The sequence below is a fragment of the Cherax quadricarinatus genome, chromosome 85 (assembly GCF_038502225.1).
Source record: "Cherax quadricarinatus isolate ZL_2023a chromosome 85, ASM3850222v1, whole genome shotgun sequence".
Classification (NCBI taxonomy): Eukaryota; Metazoa; Arthropoda; class Malacostraca; order Decapoda; family Parastacidae; genus Cherax; species Cherax quadricarinatus.
In genome coordinates, this window is record NC_091376.1 from 11,762,702 (window position 1) to 11,782,956 (window position 20,255).

General features: G+C 37.9%; 1 protein-coding gene across 2 annotated transcripts; it reads left to right on the top strand.

Moving 5' to 3' along the window:
* Positions 1-1,126: 1,126 nt before the first annotated feature.
* LOC128703169 (uncharacterized) lies at positions 1,127-10,857 on the top strand. Of its 2 annotated transcripts, none has more exons than XM_053797746.2 (2): positions 1,127-1,284; positions 9,308-10,857. In XM_053797746.2, exons 1-2 carry the CDS (start codon positions 1,249-1,251, stop codon positions 10,220-10,222), a joined length of 951 nt encoding a protein of 316 aa, XP_053653721.2. In that variant the 5' UTR covers positions 1,127-1,248; the 3' UTR covers positions 10,223-10,857. The 2 variants fall into 2 exon arrangements, with proteins under 2 accessions (XP_053653721.2, XP_053653720.2); XM_053797745.2 differs by lacking the exon at positions 1,127-1,284 and adding an exon at positions 1,368-1,523.
* The last annotated feature ends 9,398 nt before the right edge of the window (positions 10,858-20,255 follow it).

The window sequence follows — 20,255 nt, forward strand, 5'->3', positions numbered from 1 at the left end:
AGTGCGTCTTTTATACATTGACAAAGTAGTTAGGAGGAACAGGTTGAATGACGTCGTATTGAACTTTGCGTAGGAGACAGTTGATGGCCCGCGTATTGGGATGACTTTTGTAAATAACGAGGTGACGTCCAGACTGCTGAGTTTCTTATACCTGGCAGGACGGTCGTTAATGTAATTTTTTAAAGTTGTTGGAAGTCTTCCTTATGTAGAAGTCCTCACAGCCAGGCATGATGTAAACGCCTAACAATGGCGTCCGCTGACATTTTTCTCGTTGGTGGTAGAGGCTGTGTTTGCAACTATGGTGTTAGTTTTGGTTGATGTGTTGGCAAGGTTATTAGTGGTTTTGTTAACCGGGAGGACTATATGTCTGTTAATGGTGGAATCTAATCTGGTGTTACATAGATTTTTCTGCGTTTTCCTTTCACAGCAGGCGATGAAGTGTCTCAGGCGGTGTTGTTCCATAAGACAGTGTAGACTACAGTAGTCGCAGTTTTCTTTATGGAACATGTTGAGGAAGAGGTCCTGTAGTCGCTCAAGAAAAGCCATTTGGTCCTATTGCCATGATGGGGCAGCAAGGCTGTTGTAATTAATAGGTTTTTGGCCAACCCTAAAATCATGTTTATTAGAGTTTAATCTATAGGTCAAGACATCCAGAATAAACTTTTATTGGGGCAATTTTTCGATCTTTATCAAATCATAACAAAGATGTTGATCTTAACTTCATATAGATCTTAACAGCGAAACGTTGTGCTAACAAATGTTTGCTCAATGACGTGTCTTTTCTTCACTATCCATGGCAGTACTTCATTTAGTTACATATTTTTTTAATCATGTAACAAATGGTGCTTATTATCTCGGTGGGAAGCAGCACCTGGCCTGATAAACATCAGTAAGCAAGGTCTGTAGCGAGAGTAAGCTGAAATGAAATTAATCAACAGAAATTCAGTGCCATATATGCATACTTAATTGTTTTTCAACTATAATTATTATAATTTTATTCAAGTGGAACAACTGAGCCAGTAGAGGTCACACGGTGCTTGAGAAATAGGAAATAATCAGGAGTCAGGAAACAGGAAAGTTGTAATTCCTTGCTTCAAGACTTCCTTAATGGGAATTCACTAACTACGTCGTACATATGTTTCCCCAGAAGAAAAAAAACCCGCTACATTTATCTTAACGCATGTCTTTATCTTGTATATTAACGTGTGTGGGAGCACGTAAGAGACCAGTTTAATTTCACACTGAGAGATGGCATTACTAGTCTCCTGCCTCCTCCTGTTCCTGGTCAGTATAAATTCTCAATTTTATCTTGTACAACAGATAGAACGAGTCAATTATCGCTCATTCGAGCCAGCTATTAAGGGGGCTCTCGGGCAATTTCCGCGCGCGCTCAACCAAAAATCGAAAAATTATGGAAGTTGAGTTATATATACCGAAAAATAGCTTAACTCTTTAGCAACACAATGGTACCAGAATGAATGTTCTACGACGTTTCTACAAGAAATTATAGTCATTTATATGAGGTAAGGTGACGGTGATATTGGTAGCGAGTCTGCTCACATTATTATAATCAAGGGGGAAGAGCTAAACCCGGAGGATTATACAGCGCCTGGGGATGGGGATGTGGAAGGCATTCAGGCTTAATTTGAGGAACTGGAGCACAGATCCAATTCCCTAAATCAAGAGCCCCTCACCAACATCAAGGAACCTTCCTTGAGGGGGAGTCTGCTCACAGCCCATATATATTTTGGAAATTTTTCCTTGTTTTTTATCGCTTTTTCTTGCATTATTCTTTCTAATATAATAACTGACTATTTGGCATCATAAAACAGAAGGCGGAGATTATCCCTAGACTATTTTTTTTTACCAATAGGAATATTTTATTACATAATATGGCACAGAAGATTTAAAGCAATTATTTCTTCTGATGGTAGAATCCTTCATGTGGTAGAGACGTTATCCTAGGTAATTTACACCATGTACAATACTTGTACTTATGTGTATCTGTGCCTAAATAAACCTGCTAGGGGGCCCAGGTTTGTAAAGATCAGCTGAACATGGTTGTTGCTATGCGTTAACAGTAAATGGAGACCTGTAACCCTTCTGGAAATGAGTCTGTCCCTAAAGCTGTGGCCTGTCGATTTCCAACACGCTTATTTGGTGGGCAAAAATAGATAAAACGGGATTAATGCCTACACAATCGGTGGTCAAGCATCGTTCATTCGTGGTATGATGGTGGGTTGCTTTCTAAGATCTCTTTGATAATTATTTGTTGTCCAAACTCGCGGATCACGGTAAGTAATGTGAACTCTAAGATAGTTATTGTGGAAAATTGCATTTATCTGAATGTAACTCATTATGTAAATAACAGTAAATGATAACAAAGATTATTATTTATCAGAGTTACATAGACAAGTAGGAATTTGGGACACCTAGGTCGCAAAAATGTCCCCCTTCGATACCTACCACTGTCATATCCACAAGTTGCTCTGGACCTATTAATTATCAAATGAAAAATACATCACCAGGATTACTGGTAAATATATAAATTTGTGGACTGTATATTAAAAATAATAAATGGTTATATATATATACACAATTACATAACAGAAGGAAAATATATCTTAATATCACTCACCAATTTGACTGGAGATTAATGTGTATTATACCCAGAAAACCTGTCTAAATTTATGAAATTACTGGCCAGAATTAAACATAAACAGACTTATCTGAGGTTCCTGGAGCTGTGTTGTCCAGTCGCCTGATACTCAAATTATGCAGGAATGCATGCACATCCAACAATTTCGCCTCCTATTTGAGAGGCGTCAGCCCAATTTTAACCTCTAGAGCACGAAAAATTCTTCCCATTCACTCTAACGTTCTGTTCAATTCAAAATCAAGACAGAGAGTCCCCCCTTTCTGCGCAGGCGCAGCTTCCAGTTTCCCATTTTCGATAACATACTTCTTTTAAAAATACAATATAGGGCATCTATTTACATATAAATTACCGTATTTCCGGAAAATATACAGTATTTTCCACACTGCGGCCAGGCGGAGGTCGTTGCAAAACGACTCAAATTGCTGATTTGGCAACGGTGGAGGACCTGGGTACATATAGGATCTGGCATCCACAAGGCGACATATTACACAAGATTTAATCACCCTTTTCACACTTTGCCGTCCTTGTGGAATCCAGAAAGTTTCCCTAATACAATTTAAGGTATCTTGTACCCCACCATGCATTACATTTTTATGGGCATTTAGAACAATCAAATTTGTTAGATGATGGGTTTTGGGCAGTAAGATAGGGTGTTTAGCATAATCACCCAATTCAGCATTTTGTAACCTACCTCTGCACCTAATTACACTGTTCTCTAAATACAGCCCCAATTTCTCTATTATGGAACCTTTCACAATTTTTCTTTCCACCATCAATTTAATCTCATTTCCATAGATTTCTTCCTGCGCCCTCTTTATCCAATATTCAAGAGGATGTGAAAACTTATATGATATATTCATCTTGTTTAGAAATTTAAACACCAACTTAGTTACATTAATTAGTTTGGGTAAAGAAGAATACCTATTTATATCAATGGCTAAGGGAGGACAAACTATTGGAGCGGTGGTCACAGTAATTTCAACAGGAGCAATATACGCCTTTTGTACAGGCCAATTAGCTTTATTTACCAACCAACTCGGTCTTTTAAACCATGATACAGCATTTACAAATTTAGCATAAGGTAAACCTCGAGACAAGAAATCAGCTGGATTCTCCTCACCAGGTATATGATTAAATGTTAACATATGCTGACCCAAACTATTATACTTCTCTTGCATCTGATTAATTTCAGTGATTCTGTTTTGTACGTACACAATTTTACTGTTTCCATTACGAATCCATTGTAAGAATACCTCATTATCAGACCAAATTACAGTGTCGCTAATATTTATCTCCTGCAACTTATTTCTTATATAATTAGCTAATTTGACACCTACATAAATGGCTGTTAATTCCAACTGAGGTAAGGTATGTGATTTAATTGGAGACACTTTAGCCTTAGACATAACAAGAGAAATAACACTATTACATTGAAGGTAAGCAACTGCTCCATATGCCAATTTTGAAGCATCACAAAAAATGTGGAGCACATTTTTCCCATTTGGATTGATCACCTGGCGTAGGAACTCCAACATTGGAATTTTCTCATAATCACCAATTAATTCATCCCACCTGTTAATGAATTCCTCAGGTAGAATTTCATCTCAAGCATATTTAAGTTTCCATGCTTCCTGTATTAATAATTTCCCTCTTATAGTAAGGGGTGACACTAAACCTAGTGGATCAAAACATTTGGAAACTTCAGCAAGCAAAACTCTCTTAGTTAATTTATTGGGCATACTGTAATTATTAGGTTTTAACATTAACAAATCTCTCTAAGTATCCCAAGTTAAACCCAATACATTACTACATTTTGGCACTTCATCTCCAGGGTAATCTTTACTTATTTTGTCCTTTAATTTGGACAAATTACTACTCCATTCCCTCAGAGGCATATTTGCACTTTGCATTATTTTATTAGCCTCTCCATAAGTCATTAACAGTTCCTCTTCAGTTGACGTCACACCCAGGAAACTGTCCACATAAAATTGTTTACTCATTACTTTACTCAATGGACTTTCCATACGTTTAAGGTGTGCATTTATCGTCGCTTGAAGTAGGAACGGACTGGATGTAGCACCAAATAATACGCTCCTAAAGCGAAAGGTTTTCAGAGGGCTAAGTGGGTCACTAGGATTCTCAGGCCATAAGAAGCGGGTACAATCCCGGTCAGCCTCTTGTAAACCCACTCTTAGGAAAGCTTTACTTATGTCAGCCGTAAAGGCATAATTTTTCATCCTGAAATTTAATAAGATATCTCCTAATTTTTCCGTCAACGACGGACCTGTCATCAAACAGTCATTTAAACTAGGTACATTTTTGTTACTCCTGGCACTACAATTAAACACAATCCTCAAAGGAGTGGTCTTAGAATCCTTCTTCACTCCGTGATGTGGCAAATAGTGACCATAAATTTTGGCTTGCTCAGGAGGTACCTCTTCTATAAATTTATTAATTAACTGGTCAGCAATTATATCATTATAGGCAGTTAACAATTCTGGTGTCTTACTCAGTTCGCGGAGCTGAGCCTTTAATTGTCCATATGCCATTCTGTAATTAGTGGGCAATTCTGGATGGTTCAGTCTCCACGGAAGTCGTACCCAGTATTGTCCAGATTCAAATTTTACATCTCTCAGGTATTGCTCCTGAGTAAAAGAATCATCCGGACTTTCTTCATTTACATTTATTCCAATGCTGTCTAATTCCCACAATTTATGCACTGGCTCAACACCATCCTCTATGGAAGAATTATACTGGGGTACGATTTCATGAGTAAAACACACAGTTATGATATTTGTAGTGTCCTCTAGTCATGAATTATTATTACGAGGAATCCTACCATACATTACATGGCCTCCTGCAGTCTTCAAAAGGGTGACACCACATTTCTTTACCATACCCTTTACAAAGGAGGCATAATAGTCACTACCTATCAAAATATTTATTGGGCCTACAGAATCATCACTTACACCAGAAGGTGCTAAATTCACATTATGTGAGAGTCTTTCTGTAGCTTTACTAAGTCCTACTGTAGATATTTCCTCTGGAAGTCTATCTACAATTACTGCATTAACACCTTTTTTCTCATTGCCTAACCTGACAGTTACATAAACAGTGTCATACAAATGAGCCCTTTTATCCGAGAGAAAACCAGATAATTTTAAAGTTGTGGGATCTCCCATCTGTACTTTCATACCATCAAGACATTTACGTTTTATGAAAGTACGCTGGGATCCCTGGTCCAATAATGCAGTAACATTTTTTGATTTATGCCTTTTATCATCAATTTTTACCTGTAACACAGGTAAGGCTACTTCAGTAAAACCATCATTATTAACATTAGCAGCAATTTTTACATTAGCTACTGTTGTGTCAGGATTGTCAACATTATCAATATTATCAACATTATCATATAGACCCTTACACATGACTATATGGTGTCTTCCTTTGTGACATTGATAACAGAAGTTTAATTTGGCATAACAATCCTTTACATTGTGATTACCCAAACACCTGATACATCTGTCAAGTTCCTCCAATCTTTCAACTATCATTCCATGAATTATATGCATTGCAATTCTTAGAAAAATGAGTACCCTTGCAGAACAGGCAATCTCCCTTTTCTTTGACTGGTTTCCTATTAACTGTGCTACAATTAGGAGGGTACTTATTCTTCTTACCTTGTGGAGAATCATTATTTCTGATTCCTGCTACTTGATATGCACCTATGCAACTCTTTTTAGGAAATGAATTTTGATTATTACTATTGGGATAATTTTTCCCTTTGTGAAACTTGACAGATACCTCAGAGTTATTATGTGTTGCATCTTTAAAATGAGTTAGTTGGCTGGTCTGCAACTGCACAATTAATTCTTGTAGACCTAGTCTTATTTCCTCCAGACCAAAATAACTCTTGTGATATTTGTTCGAGATCCAGTCAAGTATTTTACAGCTGAATTTATTCTGTACTATGGCACTCAATAACCAGTCTGATTCCTTCAGATTATATTTATTACTTAAAGTTTTGAGAGTGCTCTCCAGTTTAACTCTAAACTGCTGTAAACCTTTGTAAGTGTTATCTGGAGATTTTAAATTAATAATGATATTCACTAGATCCAACCTACTTTGTTCTATATTACCATAAGTGACCTTCAACAAGTCAACTGCTTCCTTGTAAGAGTCATCTACATTGGGAAAGGCTTGTATGAGTATGTGAGCATCTCCTCTTACCTGTCCTTTGAGGTAAAATAATTTAGTTACACAGGCTAGGTCACTCCTGTCATGCACAGCTGCTTTAAAAATTGACCAAAATTCCTCCCAATTTTCACCAGGATTAAATACAGGTAAACATAGTTCTGGGAGTTTTGGCAAAGACATATTATTTGTTGGAGAGGACTGATTAACTGCCTGGTTTACACATTTGAATTTATTCAAGGCCTGACTTTTACAAGAAAGAATCTTTTCCTCTAATTCATAATACTGATTAATCATAAGATCTACTTCAGTCTCATCTACACAGTTTACTAACAAATCTCCTTCATATTTGTTGTAATATAATTTGTATGAATCATATCTATTACTTAAAGCATCTAAATACAATTTTAAATCATCAGTATTCACAGTTTCTTGATTCATTAATTCCAAACATTTATTGTATGTTTTTGTTACATGCCTTTTTTTTGAGCTTGCGGTGCTTTCTTTACTCTATATTCCATATGTTTGTCTTCTACATTAATTTCCTCATTTTCAGCCATGATGCAATGTATTAAATTCAACTTTATTAATAACACTGATTACAACTTACAACACTGATACAACTTACCTTTGAATAAATCCTAGCTACTTGAGCTTAGCAATTAAATGTATAATATAAATTTTAAATGTACATTAATACAAACTTGGCTCATCAAAATTAATATTATACAAATTAATAAATCCTTGCCAGAATTTCGCATAGCAAAATTAATATTATATACATTAATATTAGTTACACTTGGCTTATCAATTACACATACACTGATATAAATCTTGGCCAGAATTATCTTATCAAATTAATATTATACAAATACATTAATATAAATCCTAGCCGCTTTGGCTTTGCAAAATTATTATACACATTAATATAATTAGCTACACTTGGCTTATCAATTACACATACACTTATACACATTAATATAATCTTTAGCCACCCTTGAGTTTAGCTTATCCAAATTAATATTGTAATAATTATAATCCACTATAAATTAAGTAAATTTGTGAACTTAACATCCACCTCCTTCTGTTATTTCACATATAATTATTAAGTAATTAACTAATTAATGACTTCACTAATTAGCTCCGGTTCAAGAAGGACCAACGGGTAAATTAAATGTGGAAAATTGCATTTATCTGAATGTAACTAATTATGTACATAACAGTAAATGATAACAAAGATAATTATTATTTATCAATGTTACATAGACAAGTAGGAATTTGGGACACCTAGGTCGCAAAAAATGTCCCCCCTCGATACCTACCACTTTCATAACCACAAGTTGCTCTTGACCTATTAATTAAATGAAATATACATGCACCAGGAGTACTGGTAAATATATAAATTTGTGGACTGTATATTAAAAATAATAAATGGTTATATATATATATATATATATATATATATATATATATATATATATATATATATATATATATATATATATATATATATATATATATACACACAATTACATAACAGAAGGAAAATATATCTTAATATCACTCACCAATTTGACTGGAGATTAATGTGTATCATACTCAGAAAACCTCACTCTAACTAAATCTATGAAAATAATGCTGGCCAGAATTACACACAAATCTAGAGAGCTTATCTGAGGTTCCTGATGCTGTCTTGTCCAGTCTTCTGATATCTCAAGTTATGCAGGAATGCACATCCACCAATTTCGCCTCCTATTTGAGAGGTGTCAGCACAATTTTAACCTCTAGAGCACGAAAAATTCTTCCCATTACTCCAACGTTTGAACAAAATTTAAAATCAAGATGGCGAGTCTCGTTTGCGCAGACGCAGGCTTTCCGTTTTCTATGACATAAATATTATTAAATACAGTATGGCCATCTATTTACATATAAATTACCGTATTTCCGGAAAATATATACAGTATTTTCCACATGAGAGGTCGCTATAACGCTTTTGAAAAATTCATGCGATATTTTCCACAAGTACTGTCAATTCTGTGGCTTATACACTGTCAAAATGGCTGAATATCTGTCTCTTACCGTTGGTCGCATTTTTAAATCTCATGTCAGTCAGAACTTCTTTGAATTTTTTAATATTTTAAATTTGCCCAGCGGGATACTTGTCAGTTTTATGTCACTGCTGTAATTTTATCTTGGCTTATTTAAAAAGTACATCTCTATGTGGTATGTTACAACCCCCTAAGATGCTACCCACAACAGTCAACACCCAGATATGTATTTAGTAATAAGTAAACATGAGCAGATGTAAGGAAACCTGCCCGTATGTCTCACCCTTCCTGGAAATCGAACTCTGGTACCTGCTGTTGTGAGCCAAGCGCTTTTATCACTGAGATACAGGTTACTTTACTTCATTTATACTACTTTTCCTAGCAGTAAATTTGTGTTTTCTTTCAGGCTGTAGTGGTAAGAGTGGAGGCTCCTCTGACCAGCTGTACACCAACCTGTGACAGTTCCTTGATAGGCGAGAACATCACTAATCCAACAAACTGTCGAAATTATTATATTTGTTTAGCAGATGGGGAAGTGTCTGATTTTACAGTAGAATGTCCTAAAGATGAATTGTTTGATGATAATTTAAAGACTTGCGTAACTGAAGCTCAAGCTGTATGTGCTTTATGTGATCCTCCATGCAAATTTTCTTGTCCGGCTACTACTGATGTAGTAGTAACAGTGGCAGACCGCTATAACTGTAGCTCCTACTATATATGTGCACCAAATCATGAACCAGTATTAGTCTCGTGTTCGGAAGATACTCCCTATTTCAACGGGATTGAATGCACTGCTAATGCGTCTGAGTGTTGTGACTCGTGTTTAACATATTGCCCAGATGCCAACATAGAGATCCCTGACCCAACCAACTGCACCAACTTTTATTTTTGTGATGTTAAGGGTTACCCAGACGAGTCAAACTTATATCACTGTGATGTGGGTAATTTTGATGAAATTGAGGGTGTTTGTTCAACAGACGCTCCATGTGGACCATCTTGCACAGATGGAGGAGCTAACAGGACAACTACTACCCCTCCCATAACTACCAAAACAACTACCAGCACCACAACAACTACCAGCACCACAACTTCTACCATAACTACAATCGAACCTCCCAACTGCAGAGAATCCTTCACTTGTTATGAAGTGGGCTACTTCCCCAAATGTACAAACAGGTGTGATTCTCACTACTACGTTTGTACATCTGCTGATATAGGTAATGAAGTGCCAACTACTATGTGTATTAACAATAAAGTGATTGATCCAGACCGTATATTATGTGTCATCCTCTCTCAGTGCCCATACCCACTTCATGAATAAATTGTTATGTGTCCCCCTTGATCAGTGCCCATATCCACCTCATGAGTAAACTGTTATGTGTCCCCTTGATCAGTGCCCAGTCCCACTTCATGAATAAACTGTTATGTATCCCCTTGATCAGTGTCCATACCCACCTTATGAGTAAACTGTTATGTGTCCCCTTGATCAGTGCCCATACCCACTTCATGAGTAAACTGCTATGTGTCCCCCTTGATCATTGCCCATACCCACTTCATGAATAAACTGTTATGTGTCCCCTTGATCAGTGCCCATACCCACCACTTCATGAATAAATTGTTATGTGTCCCCTTGATCAGTGCCCATACCCACAACTTCATGAGTAAACTGTTGTGTCCCCCTTGATCAATGCCCATACCCAACTGAGTAAACTAACATTTTGCGCTAAATCACCTAAAATAAAACCTACCCTTATTACCAATTAAGTTTTAATAAGTTAACCTGTTACTTGCAAAGTGTTTGAAGCAAAAGTTCTCATATCTGAAAATGAACATTTAAACCTTATGTGAAAATACTTTAGACTAAACGTTAGTAATAATCTACAGTATGAATGTATACACTGAAGGCTTGTATTAAGAATTTTATTAGTAAGTTGGTTATTATAATGATGGAAAACTTGTGTGTTTTTTATTCTCCCGTGATATCAAAGCCTGTGTACGCCGAAAAGTGTTTTTTTCTGTATATGTACACTGAGGTGTGTATCTGTGTATGTACACTGAGGTGTGTATCTGTATATGTACACTGAGGTGTGTATCTGTGTATGTACACTGAGGTGTGTATCTGTGTATGTACACTGAGGTGTGTATCTGTGTATGTACACTGAGGTGTGTATCTGTGTATGTACACTGAGGTGTGTATCTGTGTATGTACACTGAGGTGTGTATCTGTGTATGTACACTGAGGTGTGTATCTGTGTATGTACACTGAGGTGTGTATCTGTGTATATACACTGAGGTGTGTATCTGTGTATGTACACTGTGTGTATCTGTGTATGTACACTGAGGTGTGTATCTGTGTATGTACACTGAGGTGTGTATCTGTGTATATACACTGAGGTGTGTATCTGTGTATGTACACTGAGGTGTGTATCTGTGTATGTACACTGAGGTGTGTATCTGTGTATATACACTGAGGTGTGTATCTGTGTATATACACTGAGGTGTGTATCTGTGTATGTACACTGACGTGTGTATCTGTGTATGTACACTGAGGTGTGTATCTGTGTATGTACACTGAGGTGTGTATCTGTGTATGTACAGAAGTGTGTATCTGTGTATGTACAAAGGTGTGTAACTCTCGGTGTGTGTACACTGAGAGGCATGTATCCCCATGGGAGGTTCATGGTTGCAGATACAGCCATTTCAAATCGGGTCCATCTTTTTGAAACACCCTGTATATACATAGAGAGGTGTGTATCAGTGCACATACATCGAGAGATGTCTATCAGTGTATATACACCTTGTTGCTGATAAGATACACACCTACTACATCAAATAGTAATTCAATCACATGAGATCAGCCATTACTTGTGATATCAACAAACACTTGTGATGTCAACAAACACTTGTGAAGTCAACCATCACTTGTGATATCAATCTCCCTGCTGCTGATAACGAGGCATTGGAGGCACGTATATTCCTCTTCACAGCTGTTCACTGCAGGATGATAGTTTAATAGGGTTAAAGCCTATCTACTACACGCGGGTCAATAAGGCTAGGATATATCCTAGACCATGTCACTGTAAAAAAAATATTTATATTAGCTCTATAAAAAATATATAATTCTACGGACATCTACATTCTCATCACAGTACAAAATAGTCTTTGAGTTGGCTGATTATTGCAATCAAAACTAAGCGCTAAACCCACAAGGGTCATACAGCGCTGCATTGATTGAGTTGAGCTTAAACATTGGTTATCATATATATATATATATATATCTATATATATATATATATATATATATATATATATATATATATATATATATATATATATATATATATATATATGTGTGTGTGTGTGTGTGTGTGTGTATAGATGGATACATAATAACAGACACATTCATTGAAGCTTATGGGATACGGGGGATACCTCTCTTGGATCGCTTAGCAACTAAAATTAATCTGGTTATGAAAATTACATGCGCTAGTGTGTGGCTGTCAATGATTCTCCATTTTACAATGTTACAGCAAGAACTATGTTTACTAACATATCTTTCACGTTGCGTAGTACCAGTACCTATCTTCCTCCCTACTACTTGCTGTATATTGCTCCAGTCACAATATTGTGCCTTTTTTGTTCTTATGGACCCCGCAGGTACTGGCTCCCTCACTATTTTCTATTAGTGTGACTTTATAAATGGCTCAAACCGGACCGAAACGTCGTCGTAAGTTCCTCTGGAGTTTACCTGGAGAGAGTTCCGGGGGTCAACGCCCCCGCGGCCCGGTCTGTGACCAGGCCTCCTGGTGGATCAGCGCCTGATCAACCAGGCTGTTGCTGCTGGCTGCACGCAAACCAACGTACGAGCCACAGCCCGGCTGATCAGGAACTGACTTTAGGTGCTTGTCCAGTGCCAGCTTGAAGACTGCCAGGGGTCTGTCTCCTATGTACGGGTTATTGTGTATCTCTCTTTCCTTCTCGCTTCTTATCTCCCATTTTCCCTTTTTGTAAATCTATCCCTTTCTACACTTGTTTCCCCCATTTATTTTCTATGGCCACTTGCATAATTTTCTTCTTTTGCTGCTGCTGTCTTTATCTCTCCACTTTTCTCTCTCATCATGCTGCTACTACCTTCTTTTTCTTCCCTCTCATCCATTTAGTATCTCTTTTCCATAATCATATCTGTTGGATTCTCTGCTGCAATGTCTTATTTAATTATCCCAGGTTTTTCCAGATAACTGGAATCAGTACTGTGTTTCCACTCGCCAGGATATCAATAATTATCTGGAACCATAGGAATACCACAGCCCCCAGAGTTAGAGCTGTGGACACTACAGCCCCAGAACTAGAGCTGTGGACACTATAGCCCCAGAGCTAGAGATGCGGACACTACAGCCCCAAAGCTAGAGCTGTGGACACTACAGCCCTAGAGCTAGAGCTGTGGACACTACAGCCCTAAAGCTAGAGCTGTGGACACTACAGCCCCTGAGCTAGAGTTGTGGACACTATAGCCCCAAGGTAGAGCTGTGGACACTACAGCCCCAGAGCTAGAGCTGTGAACACCACAGCCCCAGTTTCTACAATCGGAATCAAGCGCTCAACCCATAAGGGTCATAGAGCACTAAAACCACAGGGGTCATAGAGCACTAAACCCACAAGGGTCATAGAGCACTAAACCCACAAGGGTCATAGAGTATTAAACCCACAAGGGTCATAGAGCACTAAACCCACAAGGGTCATCGAGCACTAAACCCACAAGGGTCATAGAGCACTAAACCCAGATGGGACAGGGCACTAAACCCACAAGGGTTAGAGCACTAAACCCACAAGGGTTAGAGCACTAAACCCACAAGGGTCATACAGCTCTAAACCCACAAGGGTCATAGAGCTCTAAACCCACAATGGTCAGAGCGCTAAACAGTGTCATACAGCTCTGCATCATCATAGTGAACACCAGAGCTAATTTGAGGGCGCTTGGTGTAAGAGCAATACCCGGATGCCTCATTAACCTTTAAATTCATCAGATTATTTAGGCTATAAAAACGATCAATGAATTTTTTTGTGATTTTATTAGTGTTCTCTTAACTGGAGGATCGCATGTTAGCCTTGAAGTATCATTTATCTGGTAACTATGCATAAGGATATTCAAGACATGCTCATACATACTACCAGATAAATGCTGCATCAAGTTACACCGGCTCACCACGATGAGGTCTGCGATCTTCGAGCCGGGCCAGGGTTAATCGTCCAAAGGTTCTCAGAACCTTTGTTACATGGAACCCTAAACCATGCATCGAAGGTTACTTTGGTTGATTACCAGTGGCAGCTAGGTTACCACCAGAAATCGCTCACCAACAGCCAGGACAAGAGGCCGAAGGTGATATGCTGCCGGCCAGCTCCCGGAGGGAGCGGCACGAGAGTTTAGGGTGAGGGAAACAAGGTTGAAGGGAAACCCCAGCAAACACTACATAACTTACGCTATAACAACCTTGTGTTGACATCAAAATTTGGAAATTACCAATTATGATGTTTAAACAAAGTCGATACAACGAAATACTATGAAGTGTGTATGCTAGGAAGGATGAATCGATATATAGGACACAATGCAATATTACTGGACAAGTCCAGTAATAATGCAGACAGTCCGATATATGAATTGAAGTATATATAGGACAATGCAATAACAGTGGACAAAGTCCAATAAATAATATTGCAAATAGTCCGATATATGAAATCAGGTATATAGGGGACACAATGTAATATTATTGGACACAATCCAATAACATTGCAAACAGTCCGATATATGAATTGGAGTATATATGGAACACAAAGCAATAATACTGGACAAAGTCCAATAATATTACTGACAGTTCGATATATAGTTTATGGACCAAGTCCATAGCATTCAGCTGCTCAACTGAATGCTTTGAGTGAGTACCACTCAGGTAGTGTCCACTCTAAAGCAGTGAACCAAGGTTCATAGGAACAGTGGACGAAGATCCACACTAACAGGGGACTAAGATCCACATGAACAGTGGAGTAAGGTCCACACGAACACAATGGACTAAGATCCACATGAACAGTGGAGTAAGGTCCATACGAACACAGTGGATTAAGATCCACAGTTCAACACAGTGGACTAAGATCCACACTTCAACACAGTGGACTATGGTCTACACCCTAACGCAGTGGACAAAAGTCCACACCCTGAAAGCGGAATAAAATCCACACCCAAACACAGTGGACTAAAGTCCACACCCCTAATACAGTGGACTAAAGTCCAAACCCTAACGCCGTGGACTAAGATCCATACCCATACACAGCGGAATAAAATCCACACCCGAACACAGTGGACTGAAATCCACACCCTAACGCAGTGGACTAAGGTCCACAACCAAACACAGTGGTCTAAGGTCCACACCCAAAGATAGTGGACTAGGGTCCACAGCCAAAGACAGTGGACTAAGGTCCACACCCTAATGCAGTGGACTAAGGTCCACACCCAAACACAGTGGACTATGTTCCACACCCAAACACAGTGGACTAAGGTCCACACCCAAACACAGTGGACTAAGGTCCACACCCACAATGGACTAAGGTTCACACCCAATCGCAGTGGATTAAGGTCCACACCCTAAAGCAGGGGACTAAGTTCCACACCCAGACAGCAGAATAAGGTCCACTCTAATGCAGTGGAATAAGGTCCACTCTAATGCAGTGGATTAAGGTCCACACCCAATCGCAGTGGATTAAGGTCCACACCCAATCGCAGTGGATTAAGGTCCACACCCTAAAGCAGGGGACTAAGTTCCACACCCAGACAGCGGAATAAGGTCCACTAATGCAGTGGAATAAGGTCCACTCTAATGCAGTGGATTAAGGTCCACACCCAATCGCAGCGGACTAAGGTTCACACCCTATCGCAGTGGACTAAGGTTCACACCCAAACAGTGGACTAAGGCCCACACCCAAACACAGTGGACTAAGGTCCACACCTTAACGCAGTGAACTAAGGTGCACACCCAATCGCAGTGGGCTAAGGTCCACACCCTAACGCAGTGGACTAAGGTCCACACCTTAATGCAGTGGACCAAGGTCCACACTCAAATACAGTGGACTAAGGTCCACACCCTAACACCGTGGATTACGGTCCACACCCTAACACAGTAGACTAAAATCCACATTAACGCAGTGGACTAAGGACTACACCCTAACGCAGTGGACTAAGGTCCAGACTAACCCAGTGGACTAAGGTCCACACCCTAACGCAGTGGACTAAGGTCCACACCCAAACAGTGGACTAAGGTCCACACCCTAATGCGGTGGACTGAAATCCACACCCTAACGCAGTGGACTAAAGTCCACAACCAAACAGCGGAATAAGGTTCCATACTAATGCAGTGGACTAAGGTCCACACCCAAAGACAGTGGTCTAAGGTCCACAGCCAAAGACAGTGGAATAAGGTCCACACTAATTCACTGGACTAAGGTCCATACCCTAACGCAGTGGACTAAGGTCCACACCCTAACACAGTGGACTAAGGTCCACACCCTAACACAGTGGACTAAGGTCCACACCCTAACACAGTGGACTAAGGTCCACACCCTAAAGCAGTGGACTAAGGTCCACATCCAAAGACAGTGGACTATGGTCCACACCCAAACACAGTGGACTGTCCACAGTAATGCATTGGACTAAGGTCCATACCCTAACGCAGTGGACTAAGGTCCACACCCAAACACGGTGAAATATGGTCCACACCCAAACACAGTGGACTAAGGTCCACACCCTAACGCAGTGGACTAAGGTCCACACCCAAATGCAGTGGACTAAGGCCCACACCCAAACACAGTGGGCTAAGGTCCACACCCTATCCCAGTGGACTAAGGTCCACACCCTAATGCAGTGGACTAAGGCCCACACCCAAACAGTGGGCTAAGGTCCACACCTTAACGCAGTGGACTAAGGTCCACACCCTAACGCAGTGGACTAAGGTCCACACCCAAACAGTGGACTAAGGCCCATATCCTAACACAGTAGTCTAAGGTCCACACCCTAACGCAGTGGAATAAGGTCCACACCCAAACAGTGGATTAAGGTCGACACCCTATCGCAGTGGCTTAAGGTCCACACCCAAACACAGTGAACTAACGTCGACACCCTAACGCAGTGGACTAAGGTCCACACCCGAAGTGGAGTAAGGTCCACACCCGAACAGTGTTCTAAGGTCCACACTCGAACGCCGTGGACTAAGGTACACACCCAAACAGAGTGGACTAAGATCCACACCTTATCACAGTGGACTAAGGTCCACACCCAAACAGTGGACTAAAGTCCACACCCAAACACAGTGGTCTAAGTTCCACACAGAACACTGGATTAAGTCCACGCCTGCACAGAGAGGACTAAGGCCCGCATTCAAACACACTGGACTATTGTTCACACTTAAGTGTGATCCCAGAAAGTGGGCAATCTAATTCTAATTTCTTGGACCAAAAGCCTCTCACCAATGTCTAGAAATCTGAGACTTAATGACTTAGACTAGGCTCTTTTCCTAGTTTCAAAACCTACAAACTAGGTTCATTCCTAGTGTCACAAATTTGTCTAGGCTCATATAGTTTCACAAATTATCTAGGTACATTCTTAGTTGCATAACTTAGATTAGCTTCATTTCTAGTCTCACAACTTACAGACTAGTTTCATCTCTAACTTTACAATTTGTACTAGCTTTGTCGTTAGTTTCACAGCTGACTAGGTTTAATTCCTAGTTTCACAAATTTCCTTAGATTCATAGCTCACACATTACTCTAGGTCCATTTTCGGCTTTACAAAGACTAGGTCCATTCCTAGGGTCACAACTTAAAGACTATGTTCATAATTTTCAAACTAGATTCATTCCTAGTTTCACAATTTAGATTAACCTTATTCCTAGTTTCACAACAAAATTGGCCCATTAACATTTTTGCAACACTAGACTAGGTTCTTTTCTAATTTCACAGCTGAGACGGTTAATTCAGTTTCACAAATTTGTCTAGGTTCATATAATTCACAAATTAATTTAGCTTCACAACTTAAGACTAGGTTCATTCCTAGTTACACAACTTACACTCAGTTCATTACTAGTTACACAACTTACTAGGTTCACTCCTAGTTAAAGAACAGGTTCACTTAATTTTTACAACTTAAAACTAGATTCTTTCCTAGTTTCATAACTTACACCAGGTTCACAATTTACAGGCCAGGTTCATTAAGTTTCACAATGTACAAGCTAGGCTCATTTCTAGTTTCACAATTTAACTAGGTACATTCCTAGTTTTATAACTTAAAATAAGATCATTTCTAGTTGCACAAGAGTGCATTCCAGTTTCCCAACTTAAACCTCCTCTTTTAATAACTTCAACTAGGTTCATTCCTAGTTTCACTAGTTTGAATACTTGATGAATGCCTTGGACGTAGGTCAATTAGTTCTTGACAATAAATGACAAAAACACAAGGAAACTGATAAAACAATAAAATTACAAACATGAATTAAATAATGCAAATAAATGTAGTCATACCAAATTAACCATCATTTTAAAATCCTTTTATCAGTCAAAAAATTTCTAAAAAAAATTCCAAGAACCCCAGTTAGTGTATACGCCATAATTATTATTATTATAATCAAGGGGAAGCGCTAAACCCGGAGGATTATACAACGCGTGGGGGGGATGTGGAAGGCATTCAGGCTTAATTCGGGGAACTGGAGCACAGATCCAATTTCCTAAATCAAGAGCCCCTCACCAACATCAAGGAACCTTCCTTGAGGGGCCTATATATACGACATAAAAAATTAGAAATTAGAATGTACAAGGTTTTAGCATCAATGACACTACTCGGGAGTTTGTTCCACTCATCCACAAATCTATTAAAAAGCAGTACTTTCCTATATAGTTTCTAAATCTATTTTTTTCCACTTGAATCCACTGCTGTGTCCTGTCTTGGACAGATGTTTTTAGCACATTATTTACATTCTCTTCCTTTATTTACTCATCTAACATATTCAGATGTCACTCCAAACACCAAATATCCATATAAAATGTTTACAATTGTTAAAAATTCTTCCACTGCAGGAATTTCAAGTAAAAAAAGAATTTTAATCAGTTACAAGCTATTGTAAAAATTACAAATATTTCGCATTTTTAATGGAATATAAAAAGTTTATCAAAAGACAATTCTGAGTTCTTTTTAAAATATGCTAAACGATATCTTCTTTCAACAAACTGTCCCTATCCCACCAAGGCAGTTAAAACATCATGCAATATAAAACGTTAAACAGTTTAAAGCATTAGACAATATAAACATTAGATAATATAAAGCATTAGGCGGAATAAAGCATTACGCAGTTAAAACATTAGAAAGTTTAAAAACATTAGGCACTATAAAACATTATACAATTTAAAACAATACACAGCATAAAAATTTGTCAATTTAAAATATTAGGCAGCAAAAAAACATTAGAAGTTTGATACATTAGGCAGTTTAAAACATTAAGCATTATAAAGAACGAAGCATTTTAAAATAATAGGCAATTTAAAAGATTTGGCAGTAATAAACATTAGGAAATATAAAAAAGAAAAAATAAAGCATTAGGAAATATTAAACATTAGGAAATATAAAACATTAGGAAATGTAAAACTTTAGGGAATATGAAATATAAAATATTAAACATTAAAAAACAAAACATTAGGAAATATACACCATTAAGAAATATAAAACATTATGAGATATTAAACATTAGGAAACAAAACATTAGAAAATATAAAACATTAGGAAATATACACCATTAAGAAATATAAAACATTATGAGATATTAAACATTAGGAAACAAAACATTAGAAAATATAAAACATTAGGAAATATAAAACATTAGGAAATATAAAACATTAGGAACCATAAAACATTAGGAAACATACACTTGGAAATATAAAACATTAGGTATTAAACATGAAATATAAACATTAGGAATCATAAAACACTAGGAAATATAAAACATCAGGAAAATAAAGAATTAGAAAATATTAAACATTTGTGAATAAAAAACATTAGGAAATATAAAACTTTAACAAATATTAAACATTAGGGAATGAAAAACATAAGGATATATAAAACTTTAGGGAATATTAAATATAAAATAATAAACTTTAGGAAACATAAAACATTAGGAAATATTAAACATTAGGAAATGTTAAACATTAGGAAATATTACACATTAGGAATAAAAAACACAAGGAAACTGATAAAATAATAAAATTAGAAACATTAGGAAATATAAAACTTTAAGGAATATTAAATATAAATAATAAACATTAGAAAA